Raw genomic sequence first — 17,223 nt, 5'->3', positions numbered from 1 at the left:
GGTTAACAGGAAGAAAACAGGCACATGGGAGGAAGATGCTTGGTGTCAGGTATTTATTCTAAATTGCTGGGCAACTGCAGGGTCTCTTGGTCATTCTCTTGCTCCCCCAGTTCCACTGTAGGCTGAGTGCAATTACAGGTCCGTACAACACAGAGCAGCGTTTTCCCTTACAGTTACCAGTTGTTGCCATTTATAATAGGTGTCATCAGGAAATACATCCTTTGTTCAAGAGCATCATAAGAACAAGAAGCTTGTTCCCCAGTGAAGACAGATTACTAATATAATCTCAGTTACCTTTCCCAGTGAAGCTTCTGAAAAGGGACTTAGATAAAATACCTGATGCCTAGCTGAAATAAGTGGCATTTTCTAGACAACTTTTACAAATGAAGGTTCTACAATTTTTGCAGAAGTATACTGAAAACTTAACTGATTCGAGTCATGCTCTAGAAGTAATGTCTCTGTAATCCTCTGGAAAAACAATTAAATTTCATGAAGGGAGTATGAAAACTTACCATGAAATGTGATCGCTTGAACATGACTAGAATTAAACATTTTATAAGGCAAACTGAGCAGACTACCTCAGTCCACTAGAAATTTTTTTAAATATTTTTTTTTTTTTTAATACAGGAAATAACGTTTAGGACTTAAAAGCTGAATACAGTCAGTTTCCTAGATTTGTATAAAATCTGAAAGGATCAAGGGAAATACACTAGTATATACATTATTTGATACATCAATAATTGTGAATCTCTGCAGCATTCATCCAACTTCTGCTGCAACACGTCTTCATGACTCTTCTAAAAGCCAGTAGTAAGAGTCTCCAAACCATGTCTTCACACATAATTCCTTACACATAGTCTGTGTTAAAATCATAGGCATCATCTTCATCTGCTGTCTTATCCAAGCTGAGTGACAGTGAATTGGAATGTTCGCTTTCTGAGAAAAGAAAATGTATGAGTGAAACCACTGCAAGTGCTAAAGTACTAGAGCCTATCCTTCAAGCCAGGCTTTTTAATACAGACCTGCTATCTGTTTTTCTGAATTTGTAGGACTTGTCTGTCGTTTTCCAAGCTTTGCTTTCCTGGTGACCTGAACTTTGCTTTCCTGCAAGTCAGAGAGGTCAGACATCATGCAAATGAAACCAAACAAAGACTAATGATCACATGGATGCCCCTTGTATAGTTGGTCAGGAATGCTGCCTTAGAACTGACTATGTTGTATTTCCTTAGTTAAGCAAAAAACCCAGCTCTTATCTCCAGGAGAAAGGCTTTTTGATTACACTTAGTAGCTCCACAGTGCCTACACATTCTCAGTTTACAGCAGGATACTGACTGGGTATTGGTGTCAGGATCTAAACAGGTAGAAGCTGCCTAATGAAATCCTGGTTTACCTCTTCGACATCCATTTCTTCTTCTTCTTCTTCTTCCAAATCGTCTGGATCATCATCACTTTCTGTGAAATCCTCCTCTTCTTCTGTGTCCCCCTCCTTGCTTGTTTCCAAGTTTTCCCACTCCAATGTTTCCTCTATCACTTTATTTTCCTCTATTGTCCCATTTACCATACCACTTGACTGGAAAATTATGCTGCTTGCTGGACTGGGGTATTTTAAAGCTGGGAAAAACATAGGGAAATGTCTGTTAAGTCAGTGTTAGCACCAGATGCAATGCCTGAGAGAATAGCCATAATTAGATCAGGGCTAGAAAAAGTCCTGTCTTGCCCCTTCCTTCCAAAAGATGACACTCCCACATAAGCAGGTAGAACAAAGGATAATTCTCTGAGAGTAGCTTTCCCTGAGCCTTCTACAGAAAACTGCTAGGAGCTGAAACACTTGGATTTGAGTATATGTTGTACTACGTAAAATGTATTTTGTTGGCCTGATCAGCCAGTGTCTATGTGCTCTTCAACATTCTTTTCCCCTGGTTCCAGTTTAGGAGAGTTAGGTCAGTTAAGCAGAAAACAGGAACTAGCAGGGGTAATTTGTGTTAAACCAGCATACAGATGCACTATTTTGTTGCATCAGACTCTGTTTCCTTTCTAAAAGGTTCATATTCACTGCATATTGGCAAAGCTATCATGTGAAAAACCCCAGGAGGGCTTCCATTCAAAGTCTCCCATTTAAACTACTACCACCACTCTTAATGGTAGCAGTGCCTTACAGTAACAGTCCTACCTTCAACAGTGGTGTTGTTTTCTTCTTCTAGCTTATTTAAATTAAAGCACTCCTGCATTTCAGCTATTTTTTTTTCTGTAAGATATGGCGGCGGTCTCCAGGATCCTGGAGGTTGTGAGTGGTAGCTTATTTTAGCTCTGGGAAAACAAAATACTAGCATTAAAAAACAACCAAAGATAACTCTCTTAAACTTCCAAGCCTAACCACTCATTTATTATCATCTGTTTAACAGCAGTTAAATAGCTATTTAAATTTGACTCTGAAGTTCTCAATAACAGTATTAAGTGGATAGCCCACTCCTGAGAGGGAAAAAACTGGCATACTTTGCCACTGCAAATCTGCCTGTAAGATCATGAACTGTAAAAACAGCTGAAACACTTGAGCAAGGGAACTAGTCACACTGAATTACTGGGTTACATTTATTCCTACCCTCAGAATACAGGAAACGCTATACATTTCCACAGAAAATTTGTCATATTCTCTGCTGTCTGTAGAAGGACGACTAAATGGACTGAGTATCTGAGAGGAAGGCAAATTCCCCTAACAGAGCTATAGCAAAAGTCAGCAAACTGGCTGTGGAGTAACATGCAACATGCTTTCACTCTTTCCATGTACCCCTCTCTACTTTAGAAAATAACCCATGAATGGCATTCTCTAAATCTGTTAGCCAATCCAGCTCTCTTTATCCAAGTAAAATGTTGAGGGGGGGAGGGGGTGTTGGTGAAAAGCAGCCTCTCCTTTCTAAGTATTTCTCAGGACATTCAGCTTCTGCTGTGCTGGATTAAGAATGTGAAAAAGGTGAACACCATAAAGCAAAATTCATAGTATACATACCCTGTCCAGTCACATAGTAGTAATTTAGCTACATTCTCTACATCAGGAACACCTCCCTTTTTCAGCATGCCCCTTTTCTGAGCAAGCAAAGTTAAAAACTCTTCAGTGTTGCTGAAATCTGGGATGCTATAGTAAATTGTTACCTAATGCAAAAGAAAATGGTGCATTCAGAGATAGATACCCACTTTTCTTTTAGTTTTAGGAATAAAAAAAGCAAATCAAATTGGATTACAATTAGGACAAAAAAGAATGTGAAGAGCTGTTTTTCTCTTGCATGTGGGAGTAAACAGTACAAAGCAAAATGCCCACTTTATCAAATCCATTTGCTATTCATCCATACTAGTGGGTGTACAGAGACACCACACTGATTTGTGAAAAAACAGAACAGAGTCAGAATTAGGCTTAGGTTAAGCTACTTGAAACTAGAGTGAAATCAGAGTTGGATCTGAGGTCTTCACTGTAGTAATACGAAGCAGTCAGAGTATCTTCATTTTTCACTCTGTGATACTGTGAATGAGATCTTAAAACCAGTTTGTTTGGGTTTTTTTAATCAGAAATGTTATTGGGCAAACAGTCTCTGCCTGACAGGATGCAGTGAGAGATGAAGAAAAAGAGAGCTCACCTGCTGTTTACTGCAGTGATTTAGAATGGCATCTGCTGCTTCAAGCACATCTGCTGACCCTGATTCTTCTGTGTCTATGATACTTCTCAAGGCCAGAGCCAGGGCACTGTTGGAAGGATCTGCAATTATACTTGGACTGTCTAACATCTTTGTCTGTTTATCAATGTGCACAATTTGCACGGACCTATTGAGAGAGAAATGCACTGTAAGTAGATAAATCAGCTAGCAAAGGGCTGGTAATTGTGAGGGATGCAAGACACAAAGCTCAGCGTTGGACTGAATACACTTCATACAGAGTCAGTTTTTGTGCTTTTCCATCATTTGCTTTGTGTAGGACAGAAATCTAGATGTACAAAAAGCACAAGTTTATACACTGTGTTCCCTCCTGATGGCTTGCATCACACAGCTCAGTCTTTCATCCTGGCAAATTGAAATGTGCATTTGAAAGTGCACAGAGGGGCATACTTTGCCCTAATGGATGGGAATTGTACACAAACAAAGAACTCAAGGTAATCAGAACACAACAACAAACAGAGAAATGAACAGCTTTTATCAGATTCAACTTACTTGGTAACACCTCTTGTTAGGCCAACATTGCAAGCTCGAACTCCTTTAAGACTGTTGATGATGCTGCTCTTTCCCACATTAGGAAAACCTGGACAAAACCACGTAAGTCCTTGTTAGTTAGATAAGAAAACTCACCCTATGTAACACTGATCAAAACCGCTTCTTCTAGGTGTCTTTGGTAAAGTACATCTTCAGTGTGAGATCAGAGTTGGATCTGAAGTCTTCACTACAGAAGTAAGACAAGGTTTGTATCCTCATTTCTCACACTGATAATAAGAGGGACATGAATGGCATCGCTGAATGTAACACCACAAATCTTATCAGACAGGAGGAAGGCAGTGGAAGCTTGTGGTATGTAGCATCTTGTTCTGTTTCCCTACGCTGGTGAATCAGCTCAGGCCTCACATGTGTCTTCCACAGATCACATACAGTATGTGTATGTAAATGCAACACAGATTGCTGTCAAATGTAGTATTGCAGTAGTGAGTCTTAGATGAAAATAAGAACATTTACTGGAAAGCCAACAAGAAACTAATGTGTTGTTTTATCCAATTTGCAATACAGGATACCAAAACTTTATGGGAGAAGGAACCTCTTCCTGTCTCTCCCCAAAACTTACCTACTACGCCAACCTGAATGGCTTTGTTCTGAGTCTTGCCGTACTCCTGAAGAAGTTTAACAAGGCATTTGCTTCCAAAACATTCAGTGGTTCTTGATAGATCAACACGAGCCCGTCTTTTTGTAACTTGTTCCTGCTACGGGATTCAAAGACAAAAAAAAACCCAAACCATGGTCAGGAGCTATTTAGGAAACAAAATATGTATGCTAAGATTTATTTATCTACTGTAATATTTCCAACTCTTATCCTCTATTAGATGTTGCTGTGTTCTTCTAAATGGAAGGAATTAGTTTAATAAGAAATTGGGTAATCAGTTAAGTGACAGTACAAAAAGCAGCCATCAACTACTAAGAGAAAAAGGAATGTGAACTGGCTTGCGATTTCAGTTCAGGCTGTGTTGCAGATTTGTTGTGTGACCATAAAATAACCATGTACATTCAGTTGGTAGAATCCTTAAATCTGCAAATTCCCTCAAGAGGCTTCCATTTTTTGGAAGTTTTTCAAAGCCTGCTCTCTGCGTTGCAGTTTCTGGACCATTTTGCAGGAGGGTCTATTTCACTGTGCTGGTATCAGGGTTGTGTGAAGCATTATGTATTAATACAACTCAAATGATCATCTTCAAAGAGTTGAGACTAGGACACAGGCAGTGACCCCCTTTATAATCTTCATGAAATATGTCAGGTGCTACCTTTACTGATGGCCACAATCAGGATGAATGCACTAGTACAGCCTGCACCATTTAACCTGCAAAACAATTCAGATGGAACTGGTGCAGCCATCCTGTGTAGAAGATGAAAAATTCCTCATCTTCCTCTCCTGTCCTTCTTAGAGTAAAAAAAAAAAAAAAAAAGAATTGCTTTTACTCTAGTCCAGCATCCTGGGCACAAATAATATATATTTCAACAATAATTTCCCCACTGTACCACAAAGCTTAGTCAAAGTGCAAAGGTGTATCCATCAGTCACAGCAGTATCAGCAAACACAGGGAAAAGGAATTTTAAAGAACAAGAGGTCCTGTTTCTGAACATGTGTCAGCACACAACTGCAAACATATACAACTTAGTCATGAGACAGCTTGCAGTGCTCTTACCATAGTCCTGTCCTTCATCAGCGTTGCTGATTTAAAAGCGACTGTTGGAAACTCCTTCTTCAAATAATTCAACCATTTCTCTAAGTTCTCCTTTGGCACTAAATCTGGAAGAAAGAACACAGTCCTTTCACTCCTGTGAATCTTAAATATCACTGTGTGAAGGAAATCTAATGTGGAATCAGGAACCAGGCTGTATTTCGTGCCTTTAGTATGCTGCTTTGTTACAGATAATGTTTGGCTGAAAACCCCAGTAAAAAAAATACTGTGTATCTTCCCCAAAGACACTCAGTATTGCAAGTTTTAGTCTTTATTTTCTGCCTCAAGCAGAAGATACAAAATTACGTTTTTGGGTCCTGTACCACATTTTTAATGCTGGGGTCTTGCTAGGAGGCTTTGTATGGTACAGAGAGTGATGTTCTCTGAATGATTATCCCATCATCCAAGCAAAGGCTGCTCTAATACAAAGTTCCCTTTGCTCTTGCTGTCGCAATTTTATTTTATTTTTGCTGGTTAACTCAGCCTTTTTAGCTGATTTCACCTTTTGTGTAGATTCTTTCTTATAGGAATAGAAGAGAGAAAATACTTCCCAAAGCCAAATTTCAAATCCAACCACTGCATTGATTTGCTGATCCTTAACTCACTGTTGCCTGAGCAGGGACAAGCATCGTCACCTTTGCCTATTCACCTACATTGACAAAAATGGTAAAAATGGTAAGATCCTTAACTTCTGTCAAATTTGGCTGAGACTGGCCAATGCCTTGAGACGTTACTGCAAAAGGAAGGGGCTAGTGTGCATTTATCTGTCTGGGCTATTTTCTTAGCAAACTAGACTAAAAGGTGGAGGGAATGTGACCCCTTCAGTAGGGCAGTGAGCTCAGAGTTGGATCTTATGTCCTCAGTGGAATCTCAGATTCCTTTGAATTCTTCTTCATAGCTCAGTTACTAATACAGAACCACACAGTGATCAAGTAACACTTCAAGAAAACCTGTGCTTCTTACCAGTTTTGTTCAGAACCAACAGCAGCTTTTTGTCTCCTCCAGAGCAAGTTACAGCTTGCTCCAGTTGAGGACACCGGCAGCCCATTGGATCTCTCGCATCTAAAACCTCTAGAACCACATCTGAGGCCTCAATCACCTAGGTCAGAAAAAAGAGCAGACTCTCAAATAAGACACAACAGACCACTTGAGAGATGACACTCTGGAATAGCTGTGGTCTACAACAGTTACTGTTGACTTTCACAGAATGATTCATGAGGTTTCATAAGACTGTTCTTGCTCGAGCTCTTCTGAACTACAAACCAGAAAGCTGAAGCAATTTTCATCTTTTTCCTCCAAAGGCAAGAAGTCCTTAGACACTAGTCTCTCATTGCTGCAAGAGCTCTCTGATCACTATGTACTGATATTAGCCCAAGAAGTCTAAAAGCTCAACATGCTGGATGTCTCAGGAGCTCACACCAGACAAGACTGAAACTCTCAGTTTCTGTCATAAGATCCCTTACTTCAGTGTTGAAGTTTATCACAAACAACCTGTTTACTCTCTGGCAGCTGCACAGTAATGCAAAAAAAAGGAAAATAACAAGTGGTCTCATTGCTGACTCTCATCAAATTATACAAAAATAGTTGAAGCGTCTCACCTTCTGGAGCTCCCTGCAAAATGATTTCTTCGAATTTTTATTCGGCAGTTTCTTAGTCTTTGCTTTAGATTTGGCAGAGGGATCCTGAATGCAAATAACAATGAAAGGGAATGATATAACTGAGAATTAATGTATTATACTTGCGTGCATATACAGCATGCAAATGTAACACCGAACATACTGCTTAAGAAGATGTAGTTTCATGATTACTTTTATTGCTTCTTTAAGTTTCAAAGAATCAGACACCCACCTTCCCCTCTGCTTTTTCCTGGATTTTGGCTGCATTCTTTTTAGCTTCAAGCTTCCTCTTCTTTTCATGTTCTTTTTGTCTGTTGAGCTTCTGCTTTTGTTTTAGTTCTTCAAGCTGACGGCAAACAAAAACCCAAGCCAGATGAAACCCATTTGAGGGTGGTAAGAATACTGTTCTGTCTCCCCTTTACTTATTTCTGACTGAAGTTCCCAAGACAGCTTAGTTAGAATTCGCGGCCGACCAAGTGACAGTGGGAACATTTTTTGCATTCTATCCTGAAAAGAATACTCTTGCTTCAATCACCTCAAAAACAGAGGCAATACATCCACTAGCTAGACCCCAAAATAACAGCCATGCTCCACACTGCAGAGAGCTGATCCTTGTTTTCTGTACAATCACATAATCACAAGACTTAACTTTTAGCATTCTGATGGGACTTCTGATTACACTAAAAATGACATTTCCAGCATGTTTATACATACTGTGATGAAATGAAGGCTAAAAATAAAAGAGCAAATTGCTACATACTGTATAACACTAGAAATAAATACATTATTTTTCCAAAGTACACATCTACTGGGACCATTTACAGTCTACCATGATTGCACCTCTGGGTGTGCACATGTGCACACACACACAAAGCTTTCTTGAAGACAGGAATCATTTCAGCTCTTTTCCACAAACTGTATTTTACCCTCTGCTTTCTTTGCTCTGCCTCCCGCAGAAGCTCTTCCTTAAATGGTGCAGCACTGGGAACACCAGGATCTTTCTTGGGCTTTTTGCGTCCACGCTTTTTGGCCTCCTTCCGGACTTTTCGGTGGTGTTCTCTGATCTGAAGATGGGAACAATAATATTTTCTCAGTCTAAGGCAAAAGACAAAGGGATGTATCTCTCGTAAAAAGTGTTATATTTCTGACTTTAGATTGAAACGTTTTGATTGCATAATGTCTCATCGTATGTTCAAGTGTAACATACCAGCCCAGAATAATGCCGAATGGAATGTTGTTAAAAATCTACATGTATTTCTACATCATCCTTCGGCTAATGGTAACTGGAAAGCAAATTCTTTGCTGCAGTCCAGACTTAACATCCTTACTGCACACACCTGTACGTGCAACGTGTTTGTGTCGGAATATATAAAGCACACCGTTAGTGTTACAGTGGCCAGCGTGGAGCACCAGCCCCGCGGGCAGGGCAGCCTCTTGCTCACCTTCTTCTGGATCTTGTAGCGCTTGTGGCAGCTCAGCCTCTTGCTGGCCTTCCGCAGCTCTGCAAAGCACCGCGCCGGTCAGCGCCCGGGACAGCCCCGCCGCTCCCTGCAGCGCGGGCGTCCCATCCCCCAGCTCGGGCCGCCGCCGCCCCCCCTCTCCCCCGGCGCCATTCCCCCGGTCCTGGTTCCAGGCCACCGCCCGCCCCCGCCATTCCCTCTCCTCAGAGCGCCCGGCAGCGATGCCGCCCGTGGGCCACCCCCGCTCCCGCTCACTGGGCCGCTTCATGGCGCCGCCGGCCGCGCTCGCCGCCGCCCCACGTGCCGCGCTCCTTCCTCCTGCCGCCGGCGGGCGCTGCCGTAAAGCGAAGCGGCCCTTCCTCGCCGGAGGTGTCGCGCCGCCTCGGCGCGTTTGGCGGCCGGGCGGGCTTTGCGGCAGCGGCGGGCTCGGCGGGCCGGAGCGGCGGCGGTACCGGCGGCGGCACCGGCGGCGGCGCGGGCGGCGGCGGGCGAGTGCGGTCCGCGGCTGTCGGAGGCGGAGCGGAGCCGGCTGGGTGAGCGGCACGGCGCCGGGGTCGCGCAGGCGGGGCGGCGGGCCGGAGTCAGGAGGCCGCTGCCTCCCTTTGTGTGGCCGCCGCGGGGAGGCAGCGCCGCCCGGCCGCGCAGCAGCTCCGCCACGGCGGGGCCCGCGCCGGGCCCGGAGCCACCGAGCCCCTCCGCCTCTCCGTGTCACCCGCCCAGTCCCCATCTTCCGCGGCGGCCCTGGCCCCCGCCGTGTCGCCGTCCGTCACGGGTGTCCCGACCCCGCGGGCCGCGGTGTTTCCCTCAGCCCTCCCCGCGGTCCTGTCCCCAGCGCCCCGTCCCGTCCCCAGCGCCCCGTCCTGTCCCCGGGCCGCGCTCGCAACTCTGACAGCGGGTGGCCGAGGGCAGGTGGCGGCGGCGCGGCCGCTACCGGGGCCTTCGGAACGCGGCCCGGGGCGCGTCCTGCTCGGGGCGGATGGCAGCGCGGGCCGGGGGACACGGTTCTGTCAGGCCGAGAGCGCACAGGCGGGTCCGGTGCCCGGAGAGGTGTTTGTCTCCTCCTCCTGCCAACAATAACTCCTCACAAACCAGGCAGGGTGCGGGCAGGGGCCGCCTGTGGGAGGGTTTGGGGAAATCCCATGCTTTGCCTCTTTGTTTCTTGTCCCAGTGTTGATAAAACGATCGATTGATGTGCCGTGTCTCTCACTTCTTCACCAGCTTGGTCCTTTTATAGTGTCTGGTTGGTGCCGTCCTTCCTTTCCCACGTTGTAGCTGGTTTCAATGTGATCGGTAATTGGGGGAAATTCTGTCTGTGTTTCCTTCCCTTGTTCCATTTGCTGAATTTAACATGATTTATTGAGTATTTCTGTTGAATGATATAATGATAAAACACTTCCTGTGGTATTTATATTTTTTTGGTGTTTTGTTTGTTTGTTGTTGTTTTTTATTTGGGGGCAGAAAATTAAATGTGTGCTAGAACGTCATTGGCTTATTTTCAGCATTTAAAACTGTTTGTTTAATTAGGTTAGACTGGGTAATACTTGTGACCATCAGTCTAGTACAGCTTTCAGGAGAGGCAGTCTTGCACCCATTGTGTATATGTTTGTATACATGTATACTAGTGATGGCTAAAGCATTTTTTATAGAAAGGTCTATGGTTATGTGACATTTTTATGGGTAATGTGAGCAGTTACTAAGACACTCAAGCTCCTGTTGCACAGGAGATGGTTCCTTTGTAGCGGTGGAGATTCTTGGTGCAACTCTGTAGAGTCTTGTGAACTAGTAGCTACATTGCAGAAGAAAATCTAGGAGACATGTTCTTAAGTAAAAGAGAATACATTTCTGTAGACAGCAGGATTATCTGTGTTTATGAGCATGCAGATTGAGAGATAAGTTTGCATTTTGGAGCCTGACATTCGGTAGGAGTTTTACATAAGCAATTCTCACTGAGTATTCATGACGTTGTTCAGCCTGTTGTATGTGTTGTGCACCTTCCTCAGTTATTAGAGAAGAAAAACGGTTTTAGAGGCTGCGTACAAAGTGGCCAAGTGTCTTGGTCATCTAAGTGTACACCAGCATCTCCGTTTGGCTGAGAGCTGCAGCACACATGCCTCAGATAACGGGCACGGAGAAGTCGAAATGCAGTTTGCAGCCAGGTGCTGATTGGGGCTCCCCATATAGTTATTTCAGGAGGGCCTTGGACTAAGTGTACTTTCGGGTTCCTGAATGAACCCGAATTATTTGTTCCAGTAGTCCTGCCTGCCTTTCTTTCACAACCAAGAACTTGTGTTTTCCAGCAGCCTCCCCAGCAGCACGTGCCTGTGTTAGCTGTTTGACGCTGGAGCTCCCGGATAAAAGTTGGAGGCAGTGCCAAAAGCAACAGGCTGACTGGCTGTTCCCGAGATGAATTGCCAGCTAATAAACCACAAAGATTCTCTGTATGTGCCTGTTATGAAAACGTTCAGAATACTGAACAAGAAAACAATCTCTCTGGGATTTTACAGAAGACAGTAGTTGGATGAACTAAATAGAAATAATAATTTTGTCATAAAAATAGTTCTGCACATTTTGCATGGAATTTCTGAAAAATGAAACTTGGAGGCTGCTTAGTAATTGACACGTATATCTTTAGTGAACCTCTGTGGCTGGATCCTTAACATTGCTTGCTTGTGAGGATAAAAATCTACTCGGAAGACTGAGGGAGGTGCATCATTACTAGAGAGTCTATTAAATGTTCTTGACCTTTAATTTTTTTTTTTTTTTAATTGTTATAAGCACTGTAAAACTTTGCATTCCGTAAGTTTTACTGCTTTCTGTTTTTTACTCTCAGATCAGGTATCACTTATGTTTATTCCCTGCTGTGCTTGATGAATCATTCTTTAGCAAGTAGCTGTGAATTCTGTAATATGTATTCAGGAACATTAGAGAAATGTGTTTTTACTGTAAAAATGACAAAAATGTCTAGCGTTCTGTGGACAAAATTACTTACAGGGTTGCTGCTAAGCTAAAAAAAGTTACCTTCTGTTTCTTGCTTGTTTTTCTGTCACTGTAATTATTCAATTTATTCTTCAATTTTATTATTTAATTATCTACCTATATTATAATTGTTATTAATATTTAATAAGCTACCTGGCTGTATCTACTCTCAATTTTCTTCTCTCCCTCTTTCCTTTTTCTTGTCTTCCAGTTTTGACTGTACTAACACCATTGCTGATTTGCTACTCTTAGAGCATTCCCTTCTCCCAGTATCTGTACTTGGCCATCAGACACTATGAGGAGACTGGCTTTTCGAGGTGCTGGTTGTACTCTGGTAAATCTGGCAAATTATTGATTGTATGTGCACCATTCTCTCCATTTTTCTCCCTTAGACTTTTGTTTTTCTTTATCCTAACTGTTAATTATTCCTACCTTAATCATCTGTGTACTTGAAATTGGTTGTATCTAACATAAATGCTCTAATATGGTTATGTCGTGCTGCCACACCTTGTAAAGCAATGGAGTGCTTCCTAGAAGGAATTCCTTGTTGTGGTTGGAAAATGGGTTTAGACTTGGATAGATGGATCTATTCTGTCTTCAGCCTTTGAGATAGCTACAAATAAAGATATTTTTATGATACTGTCACTGGAAGTGGGGAAAGAGCCGACAACTTGGTTTTTAAATCACCATAGCTATTGGATGGTGGTTATTAATTTGTCTTTGTGTTGATAAATGGAAAACTACAGCCAAAAAAAGGAGATGGCTTTTCCACTTCTTGATGCTTGAGTCGTTCATCCTACACATAAAGTGGTAGTCACATGGTAGTCCAGACCCTTTTTTGGCTTGAATATAAGACAAGGTATTCAGTAGCCATTTGAATTTTAGTTTGTACTTTGTTTTGTTTGTATTTGTGGGGTTTTTTGTTTAGTTGGTTGTGGTTTTTTGTGGGTTGTTTGTTTGTTTGTTTTTTAATTTGACATGAAATTATGTGCTTTTACACCAGAACTGAGCACTTATCTCTGTACAGCTCTTTGCTTTAAAACAGCGGTTCTCACATAGGTATCATGCATGGGATAAGGTGTCAAAATGTAGATAGTTTAAAAATGTATCCTAGTAAGAGCTGCTAAATTCATCTTCATCACTGTGAGCCCTCGGCTTTCTGACATTGCTGTCATCAGTGACAATAAATCAAGAGAATTTATCGTAGATTTGTTGTATTTAATGTAGGACCATTTCGATTTCCCTTTACTCCTGCCAATTTTCAAAAAGCTGTTTTTTAGATATATGGCTTAACTGAACTGTAGTGTATACCAAATGTATGTGAGTCATCCTAAAGCATTCTGGCGTCAAAGTTAGCTCTCACCAGAGAGTTTGGATGCAATGCCACGAGTTTAAGAACATCTGTCTTCATTATAGAAGAAGTTGGATTCCATGGGTTCCAAGAGGCGAAGAGCAACCTCGCCTTCCAGCAGCGTCAGCGGAGGAGACTTTGATGACGGCCACCACTCCACAAACATACCGGGCCCAAGCAGAAAGAGGAGGAGACTTTCCAATCTCCCGACTGTAGATCCTGTTAGTACCTTCTTATTATGCACAACTTTTGGGGGGTACTGTATCCCTGTCTGGGAGGTGCTGGATTGTGAAATGAATGATCATATGTAGTACATATGCATTGGTCCTGAATCTGTTGCTGCCTTGCCTAAACTTTGTTTAGGATCTCGTTCAGCTTTGGCTTGTTCTTGTCTCCCCGGTTTCATCTTTTTCTTTCCCATTTTCCTTTTGCTGCTCTTCTTCTTTTTTGCTGATGATTTTAGCAGATGGAAGGATGTTGGAGAAGGAGCTGAAATCATAAGGTGCAGAAGTTGAGAGCTGTGTCTGAATAGCAAATTCAGAGAGAGATAAGTGGGGAACGGCACAGGCAGTGATTGCTGAAGTGTATGTTATGCCTTTGACTTAACAGTCTAATTTTAATTAATTGCAGGGCAGAAGAACCCCTGTTGTTTTAGATGTCTATAACTCAGAATTGTACTGAATTAATTTACATTTTAGGAGTTTTACTTAGAATTAGCATTGAAAGAAAGCTCCTTATGTTTAAAAAAAAAAAAAAGTAAAATTCTGCAGTACCTGGCATACTTGTCAGATATTGTTCTGATGTATGAGATCCACCGATTTCTTCACACTTCTGCTTTAGAGCAGCTTGTCTTTCCCATTGTAAGCAGGCTTTGATTTGTTATCTCCTTCAAATTTTCTCCTATTTCATTGCTTTATTGTTCTTGCATTTTAGATTGCTGTATGCCATGAACTTTACAACACCATCAGAGATTACAAAGATGAACAAGGCAGGCTCCTTTGTGAGCTTTTCATTAGGGCACCGAAGCGAAGGTAAGATCATGGTTATGGTTGTGGCTTGAAGCTGAGATTTAATCAGGAAGTAAGTGGATATTGAGGAATACTTCAACATTAATAGCTATCAAATATTTAAGCTGAATTTCTCGTAGTTTCACATGAGCATTTGATCTGAGTGTTTGATGCAATTATTCAATGAGACATGCTAACATTGGTGCCCAATTTCAGTCAAAAAAGGATGTAGTAAATTAATATAAAATGTTACCTGTGACACTTGCCTAAAACGTCTATGTCTTTGACTATAAAATATTCTACGTAAGGGGTGGAATGTAATACTAAGGGCGTATCTTGGTAAGATTATTAGAAGTGACCCTTGAAAATGCAATCGAGACTGAATTTTATCTTAAAATCAGAAATTTGAGGATGGCAGCAGAACATATAATAGAGTAAGCCTACAGATAGGCCACTGTCCTGATCTACTGCCCAGATGTTTTATTAATAGCTGTAACAAAATATACTGGAACTTTCTTTGTTCTATTTAGCCGTAGACACGTACAAACTTTAGTGCTGTGGCTTTGGTTTTACTTCTTGGAATACAATGCCTGTTTTTGTCATTGCAACAGAAATCAGCCAGATTATTATGAAGTGGTTTCTCAGCCAATCGATTTAATGAAAATCCAGCAAAAGCTAAAGATGGAGGAATATGATGATGTGAATGTGCTGACTGCTGATTTTCAGCTTCTTTTTAACAACGCAAAGGCTTACTATAAGGTGAGGAAAATACATATAAAGGCTCAGATTCATTATAAAAGTGGTAGAGATGTTCAAATTCTTCCTTGGTTTGGCCAAAAAACTTTTCAGTTTAGCCTTTATTATTGGTAAGAGAACAGCATACTTTGGAGTTATTTGCATATATTTCTGTAAGGTTGATCATGTCTTTGTAAGATGTTCTACTATAACAATTTTTCTGTTGAAAACTATAGAATAATGTGAGGAAGGGTCTTCATGTAGTTTTCCAAAAGGAATAGAAACCAAAAGTAAGAGATGTAAACTGAGAAAAATATTCTTCTATCAAAGCCTTCCCATTTTAAAACGCACTCTATGTCACCAGAAAGAGAACTTTTATCCCCAAAAGGAAGAGTTTATAAATAACAGCAAGCTTACAGTAGGAATGTTGAATCTTTCTCTTCCATTGTCCACTTAATAATATGAAAAAAAGACCTGTTGGTTATCATGGTCAGTGATGACAGATTGTAAGTGTATGTGAAGATGTATTTCATCAAGGGTGAAACCCTCATGTCCATTCCACCACACTGGGTACATGCTTTATTTTAAATGGTAATGGTTCTTATTGCAGTTGCTGTAAGAAAGTGTGAAAAAAAGGATTAATCTCATTTAACAGAAGGCTATGTTAAATACGTAAAACAGAACTTATATGTAGTGACTGAGATGACATGGCAAAACTAAAACTGCTAATATTACCTCCCATATATCTTTGACTTTGGAGATGATCCAAATAACTGCTTTCTCAATAATCCAATCAGTGTAACCAGGTGACATTCAGAAAAGCAATGTTTATTTTGTTTTCATTTGTGTGTGTAGCTTTTTGAAAAATAATCAGAGTAATGCATTTACACATTCTGGTTACGGTACGGAAAGTACAGAGATTACCAAATTAATTGTGTACTCCTGAAGCTTTGCAGGGCACTCGCCCATTAATGTTCGCTTTTTTGTGGTTTCTATGTGAGGGAGGAGGACTTGGTGGCGTGAAAGAAGGATTAGAGTTTTACAAAATGTGTGCTGCCTTTGTCTATAGAATAGTGGACTCAAAATTATGCCTGTATTCGTAAAAATCTTGCATGTAGAATAGAACTAGGTAGTCATCATTCTAGGATAAGGGAATGTTGATGTTTCCAGAGAAATATGGAGCTGTGAGCTGGAGGTGTGGCACACAAACATAACCTCATATTTTTTCATCTTTTACCTTACCCACGCAGTTCTGATGACACATATAAAACAGGGACAGCTGATTCATTGTCAAGGTCTTTATTGCAGCAGGTGTTTTATTGGCAGTGCTAGATTAGAAACCTTTGGTTTTTTTAGTATTTCAGTTCAAGTCTTGCATTTCTGAGTATCTTACGTTAATCTAGAAGGAAGAAGGCTAGTGGAGCAGAATACACTTTAAATCTGTTTTTCATAATTAACACCTGGTCTAGTGTCTTAAGAATATTTAAGCCTGATAAGGTAAGTTTAAGAATAGTTCTCATGTTGGTTTCTCATTTGTATTACAAGCTGTCAGAGCTTGAGAAAGTGAAGTAAGAAGAATGTCATCAGCAGTAATAAGGTGACACGTCTGCAGGTATACCTGTAATAGAGGTTAAGTGACAGAGGAAAGGGAAAGAAAAATACGTAGGAGTGGAAAGGCCGTCTTTCTTTTGGGTAATGTTCTTAAGGAACAATGTTAATAGACACATGCTTGTCTGCCACTACCAACTCTGTATCTTCAGAACTTAATTTGCTGACTAATGCTTCTGGATCTTCCAAAAAATATACCCAGATGTGTACCCAGGTGGTAGCATCTTGTCAAGTTCTTTGGAATTTCACAGTTAGTGCTGAGTGTAAATCATTGCAGTGCTTTACTGGCTCATTTATTGGCGTTCTTGTTCTGTAGAAATTAATTTTCAAGTGTCACACAATGGCAGCAGTATTGGCTTAAATCACATTTCTGTCATACTGATGTTTAAATATCAGTAGTGTTAGCCTTCAACAAAACCTGATGGTTTCTACAGATTCATCTAATAAGCTTGTCCAAGCCTCAACCCAAGCAATTTTATTGCTCAGTTTTCTGAAATATTTCAATGCTTTGGAATGATTGAGGTGTTATTTT

At 41.3% G+C, this 17,223-nt stretch overlaps 2 protein-coding genes and 3 non-coding genes across 16 annotated transcripts in view; 1 reads left to right on the top strand and 4 right to left on the bottom strand.

Annotated features, from left to right (window-relative positions):
* Positions 1-36: 36 nt before the first annotated feature.
* GNL3 (G protein nucleolar 3) lies at positions 37-9,378 on the bottom strand. The gene is made up of 15 exons (XM_065845212.2): positions 9,270-9,378; positions 8,997-9,055; positions 8,481-8,618; positions 7,787-7,900; positions 7,537-7,620; positions 6,902-7,037; positions 5,903-6,006; positions 4,813-4,948; positions 4,194-4,281; positions 3,627-3,810; positions 3,005-3,147; positions 2,171-2,307; positions 1,391-1,611; positions 1,023-1,104; positions 37-936 (listed from the first exon to the last, which is right to left on the bottom strand). The coding sequence occupies exons 1-15, from the start codon at positions 9,280-9,282 to the stop codon at positions 848-850; spliced, it is 1,728 nt and encodes a 575-aa protein (XP_065701284.1). The 5' UTR covers positions 9,283-9,378; the 3' UTR covers positions 37-847.
* Positions 3,882-3,959, bottom strand: LOC136106044 (small nucleolar RNA SNORD69). Its single transcript, XR_010652073.1, has one exon. It is a non-coding gene; the product is annotated as a small nucleolar RNA SNORD69 (small nucleolar RNA).
* On the bottom strand, positions 4,383-4,456 carry LOC136106043 (small nucleolar RNA SNORD19). Its single transcript, XR_010652072.1, has one exon. It is a non-coding gene; the product is annotated as a small nucleolar RNA SNORD19 (small nucleolar RNA).
* LOC136106042 (small nucleolar RNA SNORD19) lies at positions 6,767-6,839 on the bottom strand. Its single transcript, XR_010652071.1, has one exon. It is a non-coding gene; the product is annotated as a small nucleolar RNA SNORD19 (small nucleolar RNA).
* Positions 9,379-9,416: 38 nt separating the features above from the next.
* Positions 9,417-17,223, top strand: part of PBRM1 (polybromo 1) — a 60,831-nt gene continuing 53,024 nt past the window's right edge. For 6 of the 12 annotated variants that reach the window (XM_065845205.2, XM_071813090.1, XM_065845206.2 and 3 more), the window contains exons 1-5: positions 9,446-9,547; positions 12,202-12,324; positions 13,407-13,562; positions 14,275-14,372; positions 14,960-15,107. In XM_065845205.2, coding sequence (XP_065701277.1) covers positions 12,286-12,324; positions 13,407-13,562; positions 14,275-14,372; positions 14,960-15,107 — 441 coding nt within the window. In that variant the 5' untranslated portion in view covers positions 9,446-9,547; positions 12,202-12,285. Of the gene's footprint in view, positions 9,548-12,201; positions 12,325-13,406; positions 13,563-14,274; positions 14,373-14,959; positions 15,108-17,223 lie in introns of those variants that run through there. The other 6 variants (XM_065845207.2, XM_071813084.1, XM_071813088.1 and 3 more) reach the window with 5 other exon arrangements.

Source organism: Patagioenas fasciata, chromosome 10 (genome assembly GCF_037038585.1).
Source record: "Patagioenas fasciata isolate bPatFas1 chromosome 10, bPatFas1.hap1, whole genome shotgun sequence".
NCBI classification, from domain to species: Eukaryota; Metazoa; Chordata; class Aves; order Columbiformes; family Columbidae; genus Patagioenas; species Patagioenas fasciata.
The sequence above is the reverse complement of the archived record's forward strand: the minus strand, read 5'-3'. Positions and strand labels throughout refer to the sequence as shown.

Excerpts from the sequence above, each read along its gene's own strand:
- GNL3 (XM_065845212.2), bottom strand. Across the intron at positions 4,949-5,902 it reads TGATGAAGGACAGGACTATG|CAGGAACAAGTTACAAAAAG; the intron begins GTAAGAGCACTG and ends TGAATCCCGTAG. Across the intron at positions 1,105-1,390 it reads AAGAAATGGATGTCGAAGAG|GAAAGCAAAGTTCAGGTCAC; the intron begins GTAAACCAGGAT and ends TCTGACTTGCAG.